This window comes from Phyllostomus hastatus, unplaced genomic scaffold (genome assembly GCF_019186645.2).
Source record: "Phyllostomus hastatus isolate PE091 unplaced genomic scaffold, TTU_PhHast_1.1 phas_scaffold_11, whole genome shotgun sequence".
NCBI lineage: Eukaryota > Metazoa > Chordata > Mammalia > Chiroptera > Phyllostomidae > Phyllostomus > Phyllostomus hastatus.
In genome coordinates, this window is record NW_025334005.1 from 2,202,338 (window position 1) to 2,224,405 (window position 22,068).

At 67.7% G+C, this 22,068-nt stretch overlaps 1 protein-coding gene across 1 annotated transcript; it reads right to left on the minus strand.

The window, feature by feature from the left end:
* Nucleotides 1-1,737: 1,737 nt before the first annotated feature.
* On the minus strand, nt 1,738-20,253 carry GRK2 (G protein-coupled receptor kinase 2). Its single transcript, XM_045855264.1, has 21 exons — nt 19,859-20,253; nt 10,383-10,459; nt 8,651-8,724; nt 8,412-8,513; nt 8,235-8,309; nt 8,046-8,107; nt 7,224-7,275; nt 6,920-7,011; nt 6,398-6,497; nt 6,209-6,287; nt 5,987-6,117; nt 5,641-5,735; nt 5,453-5,560; nt 5,172-5,238; nt 4,791-4,891; nt 4,198-4,264; nt 4,021-4,116; nt 3,648-3,810; nt 3,356-3,492; nt 3,138-3,251; nt 1,738-3,005 (listed from the first exon to the last, which is right to left on the minus strand). The coding sequence occupies exons 1-21, from the start codon at nt 19,969-19,971 to the stop codon at nt 2,841-2,843; spliced, it is 2,070 nt and encodes a 689-aa protein (XP_045711220.1). The 5' UTR covers nt 19,972-20,253; the 3' UTR covers nt 1,738-2,840.
* Between the last annotated feature and the right edge of the window lie 1,815 nt (nt 20,254-22,068).

Consider the following 22,068-nt stretch of genomic DNA (forward strand, 5'->3'; position numbering starts at 1 on the left):
CCCACTCCCAACCTCATCAAGCGTCTTCCTGGCCGAAGAAGGCTGGTCTGTTCCCACCAGCACCCAGATGCCACCTTCACGACTGCACTTCAGTTCCCTCTGGGACATCTCGGTGCCTGGTGCGCCACGCTATCGCATCAGCGTGTCTGAAACCAGATCTGGCCACATTTGCCCTCCTCTTTCCCTCAGATCAGGGGTGCCCCCTCCTCCCACTGGCACGACTCTAAATGGCACCATGGACCTCCCCAGGTGGCATCTTGGACTCCCTGGCCCTCACCCCTAAGTCCCGCCCATTCCTGGTAGGCCGTGCTCTTCCCATCAGGCCTCACTGCCCCTCTCTGGGCCCAGCTGCAACCACTGCCACAGCGCCGTCTCTTCCCTGGACAGAAGCTGTCCCCCTGCCTCCTGTGCTCCGCCTCCCTCCGTGCACCCCGCACACGGTGACCGATCACTTGTTCTACAGCCAGCTCCCACCACCCCAGCCCCTGTCCAGGGCCTGCCTGCAAGGGCCTCCCTGAGCCCATCCGAGTTCAGACTCCACGTCCATTCCCTTCTCCGTCCGGTGGTCACAAATTGCATGCTGGGCTCTGGGCCAGGCTGAGCCTGGCATTCAAGGCCTCCCAGGCCTGGCTCCTTCCTGCCGTGCTCCTGCCAGCCGGAAGCACTCCCAACTGCCTGGCCCTTCCCTGAATCAGAAATGTTCCCCCACCTCCCCACCCCAACGCTGGAAGCCCAGTTCAAAGGCCTTTTCCGCCCTAACCGGTGTGGCTTGGTTGGCTGGGTGTGGTACCTCGAAGCAAAAAGGTCTGTGGTTCCATTCCCGGTCGGGGCACATGCCCCGGTTGTGGGCCAGGTCCCTGGCTGGGGGCGTGTGAGAGGCACCTGATCAATGTCTCCCTCCCATACACTGATGTTTCTATCTCCCTCCCTTCCCCTCTCTCTGAAAGTACATACAATTTAAACAATCAAAAAGGAAGGCCCTTTCCCAGACTCCTTAGCCTCCACTCCTGGCAGCCGCCTTCCTCCACCACCTGCTACACCGTGCTGGGGCGGTGGTGCCCTGAGCCCTGCCCAGCAGAGCCCTCCACGGGGTGGGCAGCGACGACATCGCCCGCGGGGGCTGCAGGGCAGGACTCAGAGAGAAGGAAGTTGCCCAGCGGCCTTGGCTGGGTAGCTCCGTTGGTTAGAGCGTCATCCAGACTCTCCAGGGCTGCGGGGGTTAATCCCCAGTCAGGGCACACGCAGGGGCAGGGACCACCCAATGGGTGCATCAGCAAGAGGAATGGCAAATCGGTCTCTCTCCCTCTCTCTCTCAAATCAATACACAGGTTTAAAAAGAAAAAGGAGGTCGACCAGAGTCTCTTGGGAGACGAGAGGCCTGCAGCTAGTGGGGGCGCCGTGCGAGGCCAGGAGGAGGCCACAGCCAGAGAAGGCCGAGGGCCCACAGGCTGGCTGCGGCCTGAGGGCAGCGGTGCTCGCTCAGACCCAACTCGGGCACCTCCTCCTGCTCCCCTGGGCAGTGGGCAGAAGACCCGTCTGCTTCCGCAGGGTGGGCGGAAGAGGGGGAGTGGGAGCCTCCGCCCCCCCCCCCAGAGAGGGCTGGCCCTGGTCGCCCGCTGTGGCAGTGGGGGGGGGGGGGCGGGACCTGGCACCAGCAAGACCCTGTCCCCTCAGGCCCAGCCCGAGGGTGGCTGGGAATGGCCACTGGGCACAAAAGAGTCTGACACAGCCGAGGAGTCAGGCACCATTTTTTTATAAAAACGCATAGTCTCATTTTTCCACTTTAAAATCACATTCAAAAATCGGCAAAGAAACGCCCCAGGGAGTGAGCAGATGGGGGGGGTGAGCCGACCCAGCCCCTGGGGGAGAAGGCTCGACACCACGAACGGCAGCGCGACGGGCACGAGGGGGCATGCGGCGGGCGAGGAGGCGCCCTGCGGGTGGTGGCACTGACGGGACACAGGGCTGGGGGCCGGGCAGCCCGGGGGGCACACTGGCCGGCCTGCGGTGGCGAGGGCTGGCCCGCTGGGCCCCTCCCGCTGTGCCGCCGGGCCACCCAGGCTGGCCCCTGTGGTCCCGGGGGGACAGGGCCTCGCCCGGTCCGGGGACAGAGGGACCTCGGGGCCAGGCTGGACCAGCGTGGCACGACCCGCAGTTGCCTTTCTGTGGTCCCTGAGCCCAGGCGCTTGGGGCGGGAGGAAGCGCGGGGCTGTGGCGGCGGCAGGTGCTGCCGCCGACACCACCCTCCTGGCGCAGCCCCAGCGTCCGGGGAAGGTGGGAATGAAGGCCGCCAGCGACACAGGGACTCTCCCCAGTGAGGGGGCAGGGGTCCGAGTCACCGCGGTGGCCCCGGGGGCGGGGAGACAAGGGCTCCTCCTCCAACCGGCCGGAGGCAGGACAGCGCAGGGCTGTGTCCCTGTCACAGGAGGGGACGGGGTGGGGAGAGTCAGGCAGTCTTCCCGTGCTGCGCCTCCCCCGGGGCGGGGACGCCGAGCCACACCGCCATGCCACGGGTGCGGGGCACAGCCCGCGGGGCCTGACGCGGCACTGTCCCCAGGAAGGGGCAGAGGCTGCCGGGGGCTGCTGCTCCCCCTCTCCCCCCGCCCACGGGAAGACGCTGGGGGCAGGCACCCCCTGGGCAGCAGGGCCGAGGGTGGCTGGAGAGTGGCTGGGCTGGCGGTGGCAGGAGCCGAGGCAAGCGGGCCCCTCCCCGGGGGCTGGGGCCACAGGAAATCACAATAATTACAAAATAAAACCTTTTCCGCTTTGCGGGAAGACAAATAATAAAAATTCGACAAAATAAATTAGAGGTTTATAAAAGGCGGGCGGGCGGGCGGGGGTCAGAGGCCGTTGGCGCTGCCGCGCTGGACCAGCGGCACCTTGCTCAGCTCCACCACGGGCGAGCGGGCCTTGTTCTTCATCTTGGGCACGCGCTGCACCAGCTGCTGGGCCTCGCGGTAGGCGTCGCGCAGCTCCTTCTTCCACTGGACCAGCTCCGGGTCGCTCTGCACACGACGTGCCCGGGGGTCCGTCAGGCGGGGCGCCCGGGGCCACGCCGGCCCCACGCCGTCCCCACGCCGTCCCCTCGCCGTCCCCTCGCCGTCCCCTGCCCGCGAGCCTCCCACACCCCCACTTACATCGCACTGCAGGACAAACTGTTTCCCACTGCGGATCTTGAGAAGGAGGCACTTCCGCTCCTTGATCTGAGTCTCCTCCACCGACTGGATCTCCTCCATGGTCAGCAGGCTCTGCTGCAGGGCGGGGAGGGGTGGGTGGGGGCTGTGAGGGCACAGGACAGGCCCGGCCAGCCCCCAGCCAGCCCCCGCCCCACGGCCCCCCTGGCCCAGGTCCTTACCGGGGCCTCGCCCTCGCCCCGCCACTCCAGCCGGTTGGGGAACAGGTAGAAGTACCGCCGCTGCCACTGGGTCAGGAAGGGGTTGCCCATCTTGGACATGTAGCCGTGCATGATGCAGTCCTTGCCCAGGGCGTAGTCTGCCGCGAGAGAGAGAGCGAGAGAGGCCCCGCCCGGGCTGGAATCCCGGTCGGGCTGCTCGCCGGCCGGGACCTTGGCCGGGTTCCCGAAACCCGAGCCGGTCTCTCCTCGCTAACGTGGGCAGTGGGCACCCACGCCAGCCACAGACCCTCACCTTCCTCGTGGCCCAGCTGCTTGTTTTTGGTTTTCTTGCGGGCCTCCAGCCGGTCCGTCTCTGCGTTGATGGTGTCGAAGACAGTCTCGGCCACCTCCTGCTGCCACCGCTCAGAGATGGTGAGGGGGAAGTTGCGGTAGAGCTCCTGGTCGCTGTCCAGTAACTGCACCGTGGGGACGGGGCAGGAACATTTGTCACCACGGGCCCCCGGGCAGGACGATCTGGCCCACCCCCAGGGACATGTGGGGACGAGGAGCCTGAGGCCCAGCAGCTGCCAGGGCTGGCCGAAGGGTCTCAGGGGGCAGAGGAGGGACACAGGGACGCGCCACGGCTGGGCTCAGGGCTCAGGCCCAAGGACAGGCGCGGCCGGTACCTTGATCCCTTTCGTGTCTTCCTCGTCAAAGGAGCCGATGTCGAAGGCATCGGCGGCGTTCACCTCCCCACGCGGGGGGATCAGTGGGGGCGGGTACTGCGAGAGCACAGGGCCGGGTGTCAGCGTGGGCCGGGCCGGGGCTCAGCGCGCCCCACAAGCCCTGGCCCCTACTGTTACCTTCTGCAAGAAGACCATCTGCCAGTCCAGGGAGCGGAAGAAGGGGCTCTCCTTCACCTCCTGGGCCCTGTGGGGGGAGTGGGGGAGACCCCGGTCATCTGGGCAGGGGCCGTGTCCGGCTGTGGGGCAGGTGGCCCCAGCGGACTCCCGGCTCGGCCACTTTCCGGCGGTGCAACCCTGGGCAAGTTCCCTAAACCTGAGTCTGTTTCCTCATCGCCGGACGGGGGAGGATAGGAGTTCCCGCGCCTCGGGGCTGTGGTGAGTGTTAGTATTGTACGTCTTGCGACATCGCGCCTGGCACTTAGTAAATGTTTAATAAACACCAAAAGCTGCTGTCATCATCATTATCATCGCATCTCTGTTACGAGGGCCTCTCTCCGGAAGCCAGTCTCCAGCTGGCTCCAGCAGCTGCACCCCGAGGACGCCGGACGCAGAGCTGGCTGCGCCCCAACCTGCGAGTTCCTCAAAGGCGCAGGCCCAGCAGCCCCAGCAGCCCCAGCAGCCCCAGCAGCCCCCCTGCAGGGGCCCGGAGGCCACAGCACGCTGCCTGCCCAGCACCCGGCTGGGCGGTGGCCCCAGTGCCCAGCACTCACCCTCGGCCCTGGCAGCCCAGCCTCCGGTGCACGTCCCTCTGCAGGAGCCCCTCCAGCAAGGAGCGGAGTTCGGGGGAGAAGGAGTCCGGCAGCTCCACGGCCTGCGGGGAGGGGGAGGGGGCGTGAGATGCTCATTAGCAGGGGCCGAGGAAGAGCAGAGGAGAGGCAGGCCCCGCGTCCGAACTGCCATCCTCAGCCATGTTTGCTCTGACAGCACAGTGTGGGGCGGCCCTATAGGAGGCCAGAGAGGGGATGGGCAGCCTGAGGTTGCTGCTGGTGAGAACCAAGAGTGCACGACCCATACCCACGGGGGCTGCAGCCCCACTGCGGCCCGCTGGGGACCCTCCTGCCCCGCTCGCTGGGCAGCGGCCCCCCACTCACCATGGTCAGCGTCATGCGGTCGATCTCGTGCTTGTCTTTGGTCTTGTGCTGCCGGAACGGACTGTGCCTGGGCGAGAGAGGCCAAGGCTCAGGTCACAGGGCAGGAACGGGGAAACTGAGGCAGGTAGCATCAACGATCCTTGTCCAAAGCCCGAGGGTGGTGCCCTTCCTAAGGTCCAGGCAGCTGTGGGCTCCTCCACCGGCCTCCAACCCCGGCTGGGGCAGAACTGCTCCGTCCAGTCCAGTCCCGCCCACCCGCCCACCCGGGGTGGCCCGCTCACCCCCGAAGCAGCTTGAAGAGCATGCAGCCCAGGGAGAACCAGTCGGCGCTGCTGTCGTAGGCCACGCCCTTCTGCAGCACCTCCGGCGCCATGTACCCGTGGGTGCCTCTGTGGAAGCATAGACGCCGTGAGCAGGTGCGGCAGAGGGTGTGGGGGGGCGGGGGGGCAGGGGGGGGCCGGGCACTCACACACTGGCGTGGGGCTTCTTCTTGGAGAAGTCGCAGGCCAGGCCCAGGTCCGAGATGCGCACGTGGCCGTGCTCGTCCAGCAGAATGTTGGCGGGCTGCGGGGGCGGGGGACGCCCGTGAGCGAGGCAGTGCCCAGCCAGGCGAGATGCCTACGGGGTCGCTGCCCTCACTCCAGAGGGTGACGGGTGTCCGGGCACCAAGCCCCGGCAAGGTCTTGACCTCCTCCCCTCAATCACACACAGTTTGAATATGGAAAACGGCTCGGTGGGCAGGAGGGCGCAGCGGGGAGGAACGCCACGCCCCCTGCTGGGCGGTGCCGGGAGCGGAGGGGCGGGCCGCGGCTCACCTTCAGGTCCCTGTAGACGACGAAGCGGTTGTGCATATGCTCCAGGCCCAGGATGATCTCCGCCGCGTAGAAGCGCATGTCGGCCTCGGAGAAGACCCCGTGCTGCGACAGGTGGTAGTGCAGGTCCCCGCCTGCGGGAGGCAGCGCTCAGCACCCACCCCGGTCCCCACCACGGCGCCCCCCCACCCCGCCGGTGCGCCCGTGGCCGGAACGCACGCTCACCGTTCATGAGATCCAGGATGAAGCTGAGCTTGTCCGGCGTGTGGAAGGCGTACGACATGCAGACGATGAACGGGCAGTCCTGGCGGGGGGGGGCGGGATGTGGCGGGGGAAAGGGTCAGCCGAGGCGCATCCCCAGGCCCCAGAGCCCAAGGCGCCCCGGGGGGTGGGGGGCCGGCCACCCCAGCTCACCCCGGTGCTGACGAGGGACAGCATGATGCGCTCGTTCAGGGCCAGGGTCTCCCCCTGCTTCATCTTGATGCGCTTCTTGTCCAGACACTTCATGGCGTACCTGGGGGGCGGGGGCGGGGGGTCAGGGGGTCAAGTCCAGAGGCGCCTGCAGTGCAGGGCCCAAGGCTGCTCTGGGGCCCAGGGCTAGGGGTGGAGCGAGTCCTCGGGGCTCCGTTGGGAAAGAGTGGACACCCCGACAAGCTTATGACATGCGGAGACAGAGCGAGGGTGGGAGGAAGTGCTGGTGGGCTGGGGGCTGGGGGCTCCGGGGAGCAGCGGCACAAGCACAGACGGGGGAGGGGACAGTGGTGCAGGACCAACAGCAGGCACATGTCCCTTTGCAGAGGCCTGCCCACTCCGGCCCCTGCCACCTGCACCCTGGGGCCCCCGGAGCTCTCCCATGGGCACCAGTGGCTTTGGGGCAGCCCCAGGACCCTCCCTTCCCTCTGGCATCCGACCCAACGCGGCCAAGTGGGCGCTCACATCTTGCCCGTGTCGGCCTTCCGGCACCCGTAGACCTCGCCGAAGCCCCCTCGGCCGATGATGCGGTGCACGCTGAAGTCGTTCATGGTCAGCTGCGGGAGCGGAAATGGCCGGGGTCACTGCAGGCTGCCCGGGGCCCCCTTTCCCAGGGCTGCCCTCACCACAGGCTTACCTGCCTCGAGCCACCCCCGTAGGGAGCCTGGCCCTGACCCCACAGCCACCCCCCGGAGGGGGGGTCGAAGGGCAGGCGCCCCAACCTGCCCAGCCCTGGGGCCCGGCTCCCACACCCACCCAGCCCACTCACGTGGATGTTGAGTTCTACGTTCTTCCACTGGCAAAACCGTGTAAACTTATCGCTGGAAGAGAAGACCCTGGCCTCAGGCGAGTTTCAGAAGGGGAATAGTGCCAGATGCGACCCGCCCCACTCCACCGCCATTCCCTGGGGGGGTCCTGAGCCCCGGTGTCCTCTTCTGGGACTGCCCAGGAGCACGGCCGCCCCGAGCTGGGCCCCGATCCCGAGCGCCAGCCAGGCGGGGCCTGGCCACCTGTGCCGGCCTCCCTGCCGGGGGCAGGTAAGCCCGGTGAGGAGGTCTTCCGGCCTGACTCAGACTTCCTGCCACCGCGACACCGACGGTGCTCATCGCACCCCCGCTTGCACACCCCCAGCGATGCGGCGCTCACTCCCCGTGAAGCCCCCACGCCACGGCTAGGGAGCTGGGACCCTACGAAAACTGTTCCTTACTGCGAGCTGAGATCTGCCCACGATTCCCACCCACTGGGTGGGTTCTGGCCGTAAGGGTGGGGGGCAGGGGGACAGTGTGTCCTTTGGTGCCTGCCCCTACCACCTCCTGATGCTTCTTGGCCCAGAGATGCCCAGCAGGGTGCCAGGCAGAGGAAAGGGCTCACGGGTGGCCCCTTGGTCCCTGGAGAATCCCCTGGGCAGGCCCGGTGCTGAGACAGGGGGGACCAGGCGATGACCGGGCCTGACCCCTCAGGAGCCCCTGTATTGGGGTGCAGGTGAGCCCAGGGCCTAGAGCAGGGGGCTTCTCCCTCCACAGCACCCACACCCCTCCTCAGGACGGCCTCTTCCTGCCCCCCCCCCCCGCCGCGTGCACCCCGCTCTCACCTCTCGATGAACTTCTGGAACACGTCCCCCCGGAGGTTCTGACAGATCTCTTCGATGTAGGGCTGCGGGGGGGGGAGGGGGGAGGCGGAGGATGTGACTGTGCCCGACGGGGAGCCCATCAGCCCCGTGCCCGGGGCCCAGGTGACCCGGGCCGGGCCGGGAGGCAGGGGGAATGCGCTCAGCACACACCTGGAAGAGATCCGGAGGCACCTGCCTCTTCACCAGGTGGCTCTGGACGTGGTCGATGGCACTTTTCGAGAAGGGCTGGAGAAGACAGAGGCGGCTGTGAACCCTCTGCGGGGTCCTCTGGCCCCCTCCCGGCGCCCGGGTCGCCCCGGGTCGGCACGCAGGGCGGGGGGCACTCACGTGCGAGCAGGCCAGCAGCTCCTTCATGATGTACATGTCGAAGATCTCCCGGCTGCAGGCCAGGCGCTCCTCCTCCGTCTCCAGCTTCTCGTATCTCTTGATCTGGGGGACGAGATCCCCGAGGGTGACCCTGGGCCCGGCAGAGCCCAGCGGTGCCACCGCCAGGCACCCCACAGAGTCAATGGGAGCAGCCCCACCACCTCGTGCCCCCTCTGCAGGCAGAGCAGGGCTGGCCTCACCTCCTCATAGAACTCCACCAGGGGCTTGGCCTCCTCCAGGTGTTTCAGGCAGAAGTCTCGGAAGAGCAGGTAGCCTGCAAACAAGCTCGGGGTCACACCGGCCACGCCTCCGCAGAGGTGTCCCGTCACCGAGGGCGGGGCGGGCTGGGCGCTCCCCGGCCGGGGCAGAGCTGCCCGAGGAGGGGGCGGAGGCGGTCTCTGCCTCAGGCAGGGGCTGGGCAAGACGGCGTGGGAGGCTGCCGCCCACGGAAGACCCTTGGGTGCGGGGCCGGGGTGCCTGCACCTGTACCCCTCCCATACTCTGCTTCCTCAGGTGGTGGCCAGGAAGTGGCAGGGGCCGGGGTGAGGCCAAGGCCAGGGGTGGGCTCTGGTGCCCGGACCCCCTGCCCTCTCAGTGCAGTCCGGGGGGGACGAAGGTGGCCTGCAAGGGGCCACCCCCTCTCCCTGGACCCCCCGGACCCTGCCGTCATCTGGCTGCTTTACACGGCAGCCCCGAGAAACAGGCGGACAGGGAGTTCCGATCCAGTTGGGGAAACTGAGGCTCAGGGGGGTGTGGTGGGCGGGTGTTACGTGGCAGCCATGAGAACGTGGGGCTCATCGACCCCGTGGCAGGTCCTGGGAAGGGCGGGTTGGGGAGTGGGGCCAGGAAGGGCATGGGCCCCGGGGGAGGGGGGAGGTGACACGGGCGGCAGTGGGGCTCACAGAAGACCCGGAGGGGCCAGGTCTCGCCCCTCCCAGGGAGTGGGCGCCTGAGGCCTGGCCCTGATCAGAGCAGGGGTGGAGGGCAAAGCAGGGGTGGGCCCCGCACCCTCCAGCCCAACCTGGGAGACCAGCTAGCGCGGGGCGGTTCTCTAGGCCTCTTTGGGGGCACTGACCCCACGGCCCGGGCACCTCTGCAGAGTGTGTGGCCATCGCTTCTGGAGGCCTGGCGCCTCAGTACTGTGTCTCTGAGTGACTGGAGACAGGGCTTCCCGGGGGGGACAAGGGGCCTTCCCACAGGCCCGGGGAGCGGGGCTCCTGAGCAGCAGGTCCCAGGTGAGGGCACCGGCAGGCTCAGAGAGGTAAAGCAATGTGCCCGAGCTCACACAGCACAAGCAGGGGACCCGAGGGTTGTGCTGCCTTACACACGGCTCTCCAAGCCTGACCTCCAGGCCTGGCTGCACCAGGTCAGGCTGTTCCCCTGCCAGAGCCGAGACCCGTTCTCCGGAGAGCAGGCCGGAGAACCAGAGCCGTGTGCGGCTGCAGCCGGCTTCCCTGAGAGCTGCCCCAGCCATGCCCTAGGCCAGGTCCCCGCTCTAAGACGACAGGCCCTGGAGGGCTGGAACGGAGGACCAGGCCAGCTCGAGCCAGCAGCTCACGGAGAGTGCCCACGGGGGCCGGGGCGGCCGACCACAGCGAGGCGGGCGCCACAGGAAGAGCCCCGCCCCTTCCTGTCAGCTCTACCAGCCGTGCCTGCGCCAAGGGGAAGCTGCAACTCTCGAAAACAAAAACCCCAAAGGAGGAACTTCCCCGGTGGCCCTGGAAGACTGCTGGGCTCCCTCCCCTTCACAGGGCTCCCTGGGCCGACAGCCAGGGGCTGGGCGGCATGGCCCTGCTGTCACCCAAGGGCTCGCTGGCCGTCCCGCCCCGGTGGGTGGCACGGGAGGGGGCGCACCTCCGGGCAGCCAGCCTCAGGGTCCTCCTGCCTCCACACCCCCGCCCTTGGGGCCGGCGAGGCCCTCGCTGGACTCACCCAGCTTCTGGGAGAAGATCTTCTCAAAGGTCACCTCGCCCCGGTCCTCCAGGTACTTCTGCATGACACTGCGGATGCTGGAAGACAGAGGGGCCGTGGTGACCCGCCGCCCCCAGGGTGCCTGTCGGGCCTCCGGGCCCTACCTCCCTGGAAGGCCATTGCCTTCTGCCCCTGAGTCCAGAGTGGCCACAGGCCCTGCTGGCGGGGGTCACTGCTCCCTCCAGGAAAGTCACACCAGAGGGACCCAAGGAAGCCTCTGCGTTGCCCCCTGAGGCTCTGCGCCCCAAAGCTAGGGCAGCCAGCCGGCAGGTGGCCGCTCAGAAGTGTGGTCCCTCGTGCTGGCTTTGGGGACGTGGCCAAACCTCCGAAGCCAGGCCTCCCCCACCAGCAGATGACGGGAGACCCGTCCCGGCCGTGGGAGCCGCAGCGAGAGGCGACCGAGTCACAACCCGGGCGAACCCTGAAAGCGCTCTGCTGGGCGAGAAAGAGTCGCCACGGGCCACGCGGCGTATGGTTTCATTCACACGGCGTGTCCAGAACAGGCGCACCCACAGAGGCAGGGAGCAGATCGGGGGGTGCCAAGGGCTGGGGCGGGGGGCTGCTCATGGATGCGAGATGCGAATCTGTCTCTGGGCAGGTGCGGGGGCCGCGGGACCTCGCGGTGGCGGGGAGAGCTGCACGGCCCGGCGAGTGCGCTAAAACCTACTTGCCTGCAGCCTTTACGGCGACAAATGTTATGTTACAGGAACTACGCTTCGACTTTTAAAAACCATTAAAAAAACAAAAACAAAGCCAAGCCTCGGTTCTGGGGTCCCTCGCACCTGCCCCTGGGCTGCAGCAGCAGCGGGGTGGGGGGGCTGGCGCCCAGACCCACGCTCCCGCCCACCTGTCCCACGGCCACCACCACTGAGCGCTGCCTGGGGAAGTGACACGGGCCCCTCTGGTTCATGACTCACACACACCTTTCTGTCCCCTCCCCCCTCTCCCGGGCCACTTGCTGTCCAGCCCTGCAGGCCTGCCTGTCGTGGTGGCCAGCGGCAGTCACATCCGGCCCTCGCTGGGCCGGGCCCCTGAGGGAGACTCCTGGCCACCCGCACTGCAGGCCACGCTGGCAGTCACACCTGGCACCGCGTGAGGCTCCCGTGACCCTCGGGGTCTGGGGATAACGAGCGGTCCAGGCTCTGGGGCTGCCCCTCTCATAGCCCAGCGCGGGGCCATGGCCCCCGGGGCCTGCTGTCCACCACCCACCGTAAGGCGAGGGGCCCTGCACCGCCCCCCCGTCCTCCAGGCAGGCCCTCCCGGGGCACGAGTCCTGCTTCTGTGACATTGGACAGCCTGTGCCAGAGCCCGAGTGGGACCTGGTCGGTCCGAGGAGACTCGGGAAGGGAGGGATGTCCCAGCCGTCGGGGCAGGCTCTGTGGGGAGGGCGGGACAAGCACCCACAGGACGTCAGCAGGTGGTGCAGCCCAGGGCAGGTGGGCGGACTGAGGACGCAGAGGGGAGGCCTGGGCCAAGGAGGAGCAAGGAGCCATGGCGGGCGGGCGGGGGCACTGGGCAGAGAACAGCTGGGCAAGGAGTGAAGCGCAGGGACCTGAAGACACTGGGCAGGAGGGAGAGAAAGAAGCAGGCGGCCGGAAGGCCCCGGCTGCTGGCAGATGGAAGGAGGTGCCCACGGCCAGCTGGAAGGCAGCCGGCCATGCGCTGGCAGAGCCTGCCCAGCCTCGGGGCCTGGGCTCGGAGGAAGGGCACTCCTGCCCTGTCCCACTCAGCACTTTCCTTCTGAGATGCGCTGGCCCAGGCCCCGGCCTCCCTAGGCCTCTGCCCGTGTCTGAGCCGCGCACGGAAAAGCCACGTAAGAGAACACAGGGGCAGACGGAGCTTGGGAGAGGAGGCCCGACCCCAAGTCCCAGGGCGCCGCGGTCACAGAGGGAACTGGACAACTCTGCGGAAGGAGCGCAGAGCCCCCTGCCTGGGGACCGGGGGCCTCGGGCCACAGCCCGCGCGGGGCTCCGGGGCTCCCAGCTCTGCCAGGGCAGCTGGGAGCCTCCTGCTCAGACACGGGGACAGCCCGGGGGCGACGGGGCCGAGCTCGGTGGGAAGGCCAGTCCGAGGCGGCAAAGGCTCACAGGGCGGCGAGACCAGGCGGCTGGGAGTCCGGGGAATGGACCCAGGCACCCCCGCAAAGGCCAAGCGCTCGGACTTGGCCCAGCCCTGGGCTCCCCACGTCAGCCCCCCAATTCCTGTGGGAGGGGATGAGAAAAAGCAGCCAAGGGATCACGCATCACAGGACGTCCGTCCTCCCCGGAGGCACCCAGTGAGACGGGGGGCAGGGGTGCTCGGGGGGGGGGGGGACGTGCAGACAGGAAACGCAGGTGGCAGGCAGAGCGACTCCAGCCTGTCCCTGTGACCCCTCCACGGCCCCTGCGATGGTCACTGCAAAGCCCTCCTGAGCCCCAAACTCGCTTCCTGGGAACGGGCAAGACGGGCATGATAGGTCTGCAAAGGAGACGCCATGGGAGTGCCCGCCCACAGCCAGGGAGCCGTCCCGCCCCGAGACTCGGTGGCCCTGCGGAGCAGCCGAGAACCACACGCACCGAGGTGCCCACTTGAGCGTCCCTGGCAGCCAGGCCCCGCTGCCCCCCGCCCCCCGCCCCGGACCCTGCAGGAGCCTGCACGGGAGGCCGCAGCATTCTCCCCAGCCCACGGCTCTTCACTGTCTTCCTTAAAAAGAAGAAAATGTTTTCTAAATAAAACACACATGCCCCCCAGCCAAACACAAGGTCAGACTCGGTAGAGTCCTTGCAGGGGAGGCCCCCAAAGCGACAGCGCTGGGCTCTCCTGTCGCCCCCCCGTCCCCCCGGGCTGGCGGCCGAGGCAGCGGGCAGGTGCGAGAACGTGTTGTGGGGGGCGCTCCCACCAGGGCGGCAAGCACGGGCTGGCACGGGAGGCAGTGACGGCCCCCCACAGTGGGTCACCTTCGTCTCTAGCACCCACTCCCTGATCCCGGCGGAGTCTGGGGCGGTGGGGGCCCAGAGCCGCAATCCTGAGCCCAGTAAGTCAGCAACCCCAAGACAGGAGCAGGTGGCTCCCGGGCCAACCTTGGGGGGTCAAGGGAGCCGGGTGCTGCACCTTCCCCGCTGGGAGCACCCGGAGGCTCCCCCAGGTGCGGGCTGGGGGCGGGCCTCGGGCTGCCTGTGCTCTCCCGGTGGGTGGTCGAGGGGCGCCCAGGTCTGGTCCCAGATGGCTCTTCCCCCTCCTCCCTCCCCAGAGGCCAGGCAGGTCACCCATATTAAATGTCCAGTTTCCTCATTCGTGAAATGAGGATGTCAACAAAGCGCTGAGTCGTCCCCACCGTGCCGGCCATTTAAAGGGCCCGAGAGGGCACGGCGGCAGCGCCCCCCGGGAGGGAGCCCACCCGCTGGGGCCTGCAGCCTGCGCTTCCTTCCCGACCATGACCATGACTGTAACGAGCTGCTACTGTGTCGTCGGGGTCTCTGTCCCGCACCTGCCGTGTTCTCGGAGAGGGGGCCCTGACTGGGGCCCGGCCCAGGAGCGCAGCCTGAGCCACGCATGTGGCTGCTGCACGGCTCTGCTCACACCAGCCTCGCGCACTCATGCTGCCCGGCCCGGGGGCGCCAGCGGAGGCCAACACCTGCCCCGCCACAGCACAGAGGGCCCCTCGGCAGGAGGCCCGCCCCACCGCGGCAGGGAGCTGCCCGGCCCGGCCACCTGCCCGGCCCGGCCACCTGCAGCCAGGGCTGTTCACACCGGCTCCAGCTGCTCCGAGGAGCAGGCCCAGCCCGACACTGGCGGGGGGGGGGGCATTTCCTCCCTCTCAGCCCAGAGTGCGGGTTGGGGTGATGGGTCGGCAGGCAGGGAGGTGGGGGGTGAGAACTTCCGGTACCTTCTGGCACCACGTGGTTCACAGGAAGAGCAAAAGCCCTCGCCCTGCCCTGCGGCACGGCGGCCTGGCGGGCTGCTCTGGGCCTCGCAGGTGACTCCCGTGCCGGGTCACAGCCGGCGGCCGACGAGGGCTGGGAGGGACTGCAGGGCGGGCCAGAGGCAAGCACTCCCAGGCAGACAGTGAGGGAATCAAGGCTCGGAGGAGCCGGCGGCTCGCCCAGAGCCCCACACGGCACGTGTGGCCAGAACTCGTCCAACCCTCCCTGAGAAAGGGCCTCGCACCAGGCAGGAGCCTCTCTTTGACCTCTTCGGCAGAGCGGGGGGCAGCATCTCAGGGGGCCCTGGCTGGTGACCTGCCAGCGGCCGTGGGCTGCAGGTGGCATCTCTCCTGGGAGCCCAGAAGGCCAGGGGCAGCTCTGGCTGGCACCTGGCGGGCCAGGTCCACGGTCCCTGTGCACCTGTGCGACAGGGACGACGGAGCCTTGAAATCCCAGGACCGTGCAAGCCGGCGTGGGGGCCAGGGACCGGCGTGGGGGCCGGGGCAGCCAGGCCGGAACTGCCGTGCTCTGGGAGGTGACAGTTCATGAGCCAGCGGAGGGGAGGCGAGGGCACTCCTCTGTGGTGTTTCCAGGAAACCTGGCACCGCGGTGGAAGTGCAAGGAGGAAGTCCCCTGGGGCTTCTTATAAATATTTCTCAATGACCCTCCCTGGGGCCGCCAGGGCCCTCAGAGCTCGCGGACGGGGCACGCACACCAAACGGCAAAGACCGACTGAGACGGCCAGCTGTGTGCGGGGGGGCCCAGCCGGGGAGGGAGAAGGACACCCAGCAGCGGGCACCTCGCACGCAGGCCCGGCGTGGACACCTGGTCCGCAGCGGCCGGGTTCCCAGCGGCACCGGGTCACGGAGCGGCTTGTGGGCTGTGTGCGGGAAGAGGCGCTCCGGCGGCCTTGTCACGTGCCACGGCCTCCCCACGAATGTGACACGAACACCACACCCTGCGACTCACTCTGGTGGCGTCGGGATGCACCAGCAACACAGCCCCAGGGCGCCACGGCCCCCGGACTGCCCTCCCCGGGCCCAGGACGGCCCCCGACTCAGAGGACTGCCCCTCGGGGGGCAGAGCCGCCCACCCCACGTGCTGCCCACGCCAGGGAACCCTGTCTGGAGCCGGGCTCCCCTGCCCGCGCGGACGCTGCACGGAAGGCACGCTGCAGTTTGAGAACAGCTGCCGCCCGACGCCTCCGTGTCCCTACCTGAAACAGCTTCGCGACAACTGAATGTAACCCCGTCCTTGGGATGAGCGTGGGACGCGGCCCCTTGGGGCTGCAGGAGAGTGGGAAGGGCCACAGGAAGAAAGGGAGCTTGTGTGCTCCCCAAAGACTCTCTCGGGCCGTGGCTGCTGTTTGGTGCAAGGCAGGAGCGTCCCCTGGCCACGTGACGGCAGCCCGAACCCCTTGCCCAGGCGCGCAACCCCTCGACCGAGCGGACCTGGGCGCCTGCCCGGGGCAGGAGGGACCGCTGGCCGGCTGCAGGGTGCGCCTGCACCGACGTCACCAGCCACTCGCCAGTGGGGACCAATCCAGTGGGGACTGAGCGGGTGTTCACAGGAGACATTATTCCTGGGCTGACAGAGCCCAGACTCCCCACACCGATTCCAGCCTGCCTGGGATGCTCGCGTTCCCGCAGTCCCTGGGCAAGCCGGCAGATGAGCGACTTCACGGCACAAACACTGACACCGCGGCGCTGGGGAGGGGAGAGCAGATGGGAGAAGACAGCCCAGAGACCCACGGCTGGGGAGCGCAGGGGCTTCCAAGGCCCGTGGGGGAGACTGCTGGAGGGAGGACGGTCTTGTTTTCGAGGGCAGGCGGGGCGGGGGGGGGCTGCCACCAGAGTGGAAAGCTCTGGATTAGGAATGAAGGCTGGTGATGGAGACGCGGAGGGAGGAGTTGGGGGGTGCCATCCCCTGCACCCCTTCCCCCCACACGTCGAGGGCAGGAAGTCCTGGAGGCCAGGCGTTCACAGGAACGAAGCGGCGGCGGCAGAGGAAGAGCACGGTCCGGTCCGGGAGACGGGGAAGCCAGGAGAGGGCAGGAGGAAGGAAATCCACGTGGGGGAGGGACCAGGAAGGAGCCAAGAAAATGGGAGGCTGCAAGAGGCACCCGGCTCTGACAATCTGCTGCTGGGACTGCCGCTGTCACCGGGGAGGGCAGGGGGACCTCCTGGGACCGCCCGAGCCGGGCTCCTCAGCCAGGAGCCCGGAGATTAATTACGCAAGGCCTCCAAGGTCATATTAAGCAAACAGCGATAATTACAGGACGGCGGCTGCTGCTGCTGAGAAGGGGGGGAGCGAGCAGCCCCTTTGGGGAGAGGCACAGCCTGTGGACCCGGAGAGGCCACCAGGGAAGGCGCAGCTCCTCGTTTCCCCGAGACGGAGGCCGAGGCAGGCCCAGCCAGGAAAAGGGACGTGCCTGGGTCCCACCGAGCCGGCACGGGCACCGCAGCAGGATGAGACGCCGGGTCTCCTGTCTTCCAGCGGCACAACGCTGCTTCCTTCCACGAGCAGGCGGAGAGACGGGTCCGTTTTCCCGGATTCTATAGGGTGACAGAGCGAAGGCACCCCCCCCCGCCCCGCGCCCTATAGCTCTCGCTCCCCAGCCATGAGAAGTCAGAACGGTGATGACAGAGCTGGGCACAGCCACGCCACCACCCGGGCCCCAGCCACGGGGGGGCTGCCGAGAAGGACCACCTGCAGGTGGGAGCGACTCCACACGGCGCCCCCTCACGGACAAGCTACAGTCTTTCTCCTGGACGCTGCCCTTGGGTGCGAGGGGACGACGCGGCCCCAGGCGCGGAGCCGCCTCCTCTGGGCACGGCTTTGCCGGGGCGGCCGATGGGGCGGGGGGCTGGCCCGTGGACCAGGCCGGCTGACAGCGCTGGACGCTGCCCTGCTGCCTCCAGGCCGCCTCCCCAGCCCCGTGGCTCCCTAGAGAAGGGGTGCCGGCCGGCACATCCCAGAAAACATGGGCAAGGGGAGAGCAGAGCTGTGGAGGGTGTGCGGAGGAAAAGGAACCACAGCCGGGAAGAGCACCCGGGAGTCCAGCAACCCAAGTTCAGGTTCCAATCCCCCCTCCCCCACCCCCATCACCAAATCTCCTCTCTCTGAGCCTTCGTGGCTTCGACTATTAAATGGAAGACTATCACCTGCTGTGCCTGCTTCCCACAGCCATGAAAAGGATAAATGGAGTGAAAAGCACTTTGCAAACTGGGAAGTGCCAGGCAACGATACAGCCGTAATGACTCTCCGGGGCAGGAGGCGTCCGACCCGCTGGGTGTGGGAAGCGGAGAGCGAAGGCCAGCGTGTCCTCGGGTGCAAGGGGCCTGGGCTCTGGGGGCAGCCCCTCCTGGCCTCGGCCCACCGCAGGGCACTCACTGCCTAGAGCCTCTGGTCCGTCTCACAGAAGTGGGCAGTACCCCCAGCACCATGGTGCCGGCGGGGGACCCCGTACACGCGCCCACAGCCCCGGGCCCCCAGTCTCCTGCCTCAAGCCCACGGCCGCCCTGGCGTCGGACACGGCACAGAGCGGGCGGCTCCCCAGCAGCTGCTACAGGCGAGGGTGGTGGCCTTGCCAACGTCACACGCCGGCTTTTGGATCAACTGAGATGACAGATGTCAAAATAAATAATAAATTATTACGCTTTCCACCGCCACCCCTGTCGCCGCCATCGCTGCCGCAGACGGTAAAGAGGATAGGGGAAGAGGAACGTCTCGTTTCTCGGGGTGCTGACACCTGCAGGGCCAGCCCAAGGTGGGGCCCCTTCGGGAGCAATGCATGCTGGGGAGAGATTGCCCAAAGGCAGCGAGTTCCAGAAAAGGCCCCGCCTCACGCAGCTTTGCAGAACTCCGACCTGCCGGGGGGTCTTGAGGTCTCGGCCAGCGAGGAGAACCGTTGCAAGCCCCGGAGGCCAACTCCCCCGTTTCCTCCCTCGTGGCTTTGTCATTTCTGAACTCGTTTTTGTTCCAACTGTCACTGCTCCCTGGACAGCCCCCAGCTGACAGTCAGTCTGGTTCCTGTTTTGAGAAATCTGATTGCAAATGTCTAGAAAAAAAAAAAAAAAAAGGCCCTAACGGCCTGTTCGGAAAGCAGACCGACTTTCCTCTCCCAGGCCCGGCGTCCAGTCAACCCGAAACCCGGCGAGCAGGCCCCGAGGAAGACACGGCGGGCCAGGGCACGGGACCCCGTGCAGCTCTGGGCCCCGCATCAAGGACTCGGGGCGCTGCACAGTCACAGCCTTATGCCTCACCATCCACATTTCACAGACGAGAAAATCGAGGCCCAGAAACAAGAAGGGACCTGCCCAAAGTCACATGATAAGACCACGACAGCTAGGACAGGCCCAGGCTCCTGGGTTGCCCGGGACCAGCAATGCCAGCTCTAGGGCAGGTATGGGGGAGTTGCTGAGGCTGGCCTCGCCAGGTGACACGAGAAATCGTAGTGGGCACACAGCTCTCACAGATACAGGTGCAGAGCAGCCAGGTCCCAGCCCCGGCCACAGTGACGGGAGAAACGTGGGACTGGGAGCCGGAAGCCCTGATCTGGTAGCCAGGCACCACCCTGGAGTACCTGTGACCCAGAGCAGGCCACCCACCTCTGGGGCTTCAGGTGCCCCACCTGTTCCGACGGGCCAAAACCACACCCGTCCTACCTGTCCGTGGGTGGCCACGAGGCTCAAACACAGGGAAAGCGCTCTCGAAGCCACAACACGCCGGACAAGCCTCAGTTACCACCCGTATCCCGTACACTCCCGCTCTTACACCCTGCATGCAGCTTAAACTTTGATACCAGGTCTGATGACATCAGTTGTCTCACAGAGAGGTGGCAGCGTGGTCCAGCTGCCGCAGGGGTGCTGCGATGTCCCCAGCAGGCAGCACCACAGGGCACCACATGCAGGGCCCACCGGAGGAGGGAAGAGGGGCAGTGGGGGGCCTCCCCCACCCGGCTGGGGCACACACCACACCCTGCTCCCCACCACACCGACCCCCAAAGCCAGGGACCCATCGGAGGGTGGGGAAGACTTCTGTCTCCCCCAAATCTCACACAAGTGTCCACCGGAAGGGGCTGAGAGTGGACGCAGAGGAACCCCGAGGGGAGACGGGCTGGGTGTAGGGGCAGCAGAATGATGGGCAATACTGTCAGGCCGGGGAGATGGTAGGAGGCGGAGGAGGGGGCTGTGGAGGGACCAAGGGCTGCCCGGAGGAGGATGGAGGGTGCGCGGGGCTCCTCCGGGAGAAGGCAGAGACGAGGGCCGGGCGGAGTGCGGGAGGGCACCGGGAGGCCGAGCGGCGGGGCAGGGGGCACTGAGGCTGGTCGGGAGGCAGCCGGGCTGGAAAGCCCTGGCGTTGGGGCGCTCGAGGGTCAGGTGCACGGGGCCTGGGTCGCAGGGGTCAGGTCAGGGCTGCCGGCCCCGGAGCGGTGGCTGGGGCAGAAGGGGTCACGGGACAGCGCCCGGGCGGTCTGGGGTTGCGGCGTCCCCGCGCCGGGGCGCCCGGCCGAGGAGCCGGCGGCCGACTTACCTGGGCTCGGGCAGCAGGATCTTCTTGCTGGCGCGCGCGGCCGGCGTGGCCTTGCTCTTCTCCATGGCCATCAGGTAGCTCACGTCGGCCAGCACCGCCTCCAGGTCCGCCATCTTGGCGGCGGCGGCGGCCTCTCCCGCCGCTCAGCTCCGCTCCGCTCCGCTCGCCTCGGCGCGCTCGGCCCGGCCCGGCCGCTCCGTCGGCCTCGGGCGCCGCCGCCCGCCCGGCCCCGCTCGGCGCCCGCGGCTCCGCTCGCCGCGGCTCACAGGCGGCGCCGCCCCATGGCGCCGGCTCGGGCCCGGCCCCGGCTCGCTCCGCTCCCGCCGGGACTGCAGTCGGGCCGCCGCCGCCGCCGCCGCCGCCGCCCGCGCCCCGGAGCCGCAGCCGCCTCCGGCCCCGCCTGCCGCGCACAGCGCCAGCGAGCCCGCGAGGGGCCAGACGGGCGGGCGGCGGCGCCCCCTGGAGGCCGCGCGGGCTGCACCCGGCCTGACCCCCCGCGGCCACGCAGACCCCATCTCAGACCCGTCCCACCGCGGACCCCAACCCCGGGCGGGCGAGCGAGACCCACCGCCCTTCCCCAGACCTGGGGCACAACGGAAGAAAACGCTGCACTCAGACCTCGACCCCCTCAATCCGATCGCAACTCGGATCTCGGACTCCGCAATAGACCACGGCCCTTACGAGACACTGCACTTCAGAACATGACCCCAGGGACTTGCGTCTCAGACCCTGACTACAGTCCCTGACTACAGTCCCTGACTACAGTCCCTGACTCCCTGATCTGGGACGCAGTGCGCGACCTGACACCAGCCCTGGGTAACATGGTGACCCCAGACTCCAAGCAGGATCCGGGACCCAGACCTTGAATCCAGCCCCAAACCTCAGGCTCTGGGTCACAACCGTGGGTCCCCCAACTCCACAGCCAGACCCTGACACTGGCAGCAGACCCCAGATCCCCACCAGGATCCCACATCCAGATTTCGGACCATGACCTCCAACACTGATCGTGGTCTCCATCTCATCCTGGTTATTGACCCTCCAACCTGGATTCCAACCCCAGACCCAGACCACTGTCAAGACCGTTAACCCTGGACTTGGAGGAAGAGCTCAGACCTGGTCTCGGACCAGCATCATCAGATCGGGGTCCTAGACCCAATGCCAAGAACCCAGCACCGGGACCTCCAACCAGGACCCAGGCTGAACTTAGAACCCTCAGCAGGTCACCACGGACCTGGCACCTGCCCGCGGCAGTCGGACTCCAGGATCACCCCATGCGCAGTCCCCAGGCCCAGTCCCGGCCCCAGGACCCCTGCTCAGGACCCAGGACACTGCACGAGCCCCTGCCCTCCCTGACCCAGTTTGCAGACCCAGGCCTCTGGCCCGCACTCCAAGACAACCATGGATTCGTGACGGAATCATCCTAGGTCCACAGCGTGGGGTCCAACCTCCCTCATGCTGGAAGGGCCCCGGGGTCCCACGGCTGCCTGGCAAGGGAAACTCACTGGGGGGAGCCCAAGGGGTCGTGAGGGGTGACCCATGTGTTTCAAAGTAGCACCCCCTTATCTCAACATGGCCATCTCTAGAGCCTCTGCTTTCCCAGGTGACAAGGTCCTCTCCCAGTCCTAGGTACGGTAACTGGGACCCTTTTACGAAGCAGGGAGACCGTCCCCTTGCCTGTGTCAGGCTGCCCTCTGAGGTCAGCCCCAGCAGACCTTGCAGCCAGAGCACCTCAGAGCAGGGGCCCTTCTGCGTGGGTAGCACCGCCATCCACTCAGACACCGGGGCCAAGACTCCAGGCGGCAGCCTCGGCCCCTCCCTCTTCCCCTGCCCTAATCTAGTTCACCACCACACCCCGCTGTCTGGCCTCCTGAGAATCTTCTCGAAACTCCCTGCTTCTCAGGATCCCCGTGGCTGCTGCCCTGATGTGGCCCCTGACCAGAGATGCCTCTTCCCCGATCTAGATTTGATGGCGTCACTGCCCAGAAGCAGCACTCCAGGCCAGAGGGACCTCCAGACCCCCACTGACTCTGCCCGGAACAAACCAGGGGAACGAGTCCCTAAACCGGCAAGTCCGGGCCTCAGGTGACTGCACCCAAGGTCCCTCCCCCGCCCACCCACCAGCCCTCCCCTCCGTGCCTTTGCTCTTCCTTGTGCCCGGAAGCCCTCTGCGCATCCACGTCCCTGGTGAACTGCGGCTCATCCGAGAAGAC

Bases quoted from the DNA above. Each gene is read 5' to 3' on its own strand.
- GRK2 (XM_045855264.1), bottom strand. From the start codon at position 19,971: ATGGCGGACCTGGAGGCGGTGCTGGCCGACGTGAGCTACCTGATGGCC. The intron at 10,460-19,858 runs GTAAGTCGGCCG...TCTGTCTTCCAG, and splicing joins ATCCTGCTGCCCGAGCCCAG to CATCCGCAGTGTCATGCAGA. The intron at 3,006-3,137 runs GTAAGTGGGGGT...CGTCGTGTGCAG, and splicing joins AGTTTGTCCTGCAGTGCGAT to AGCGACCCGGAGCTGGTCCA.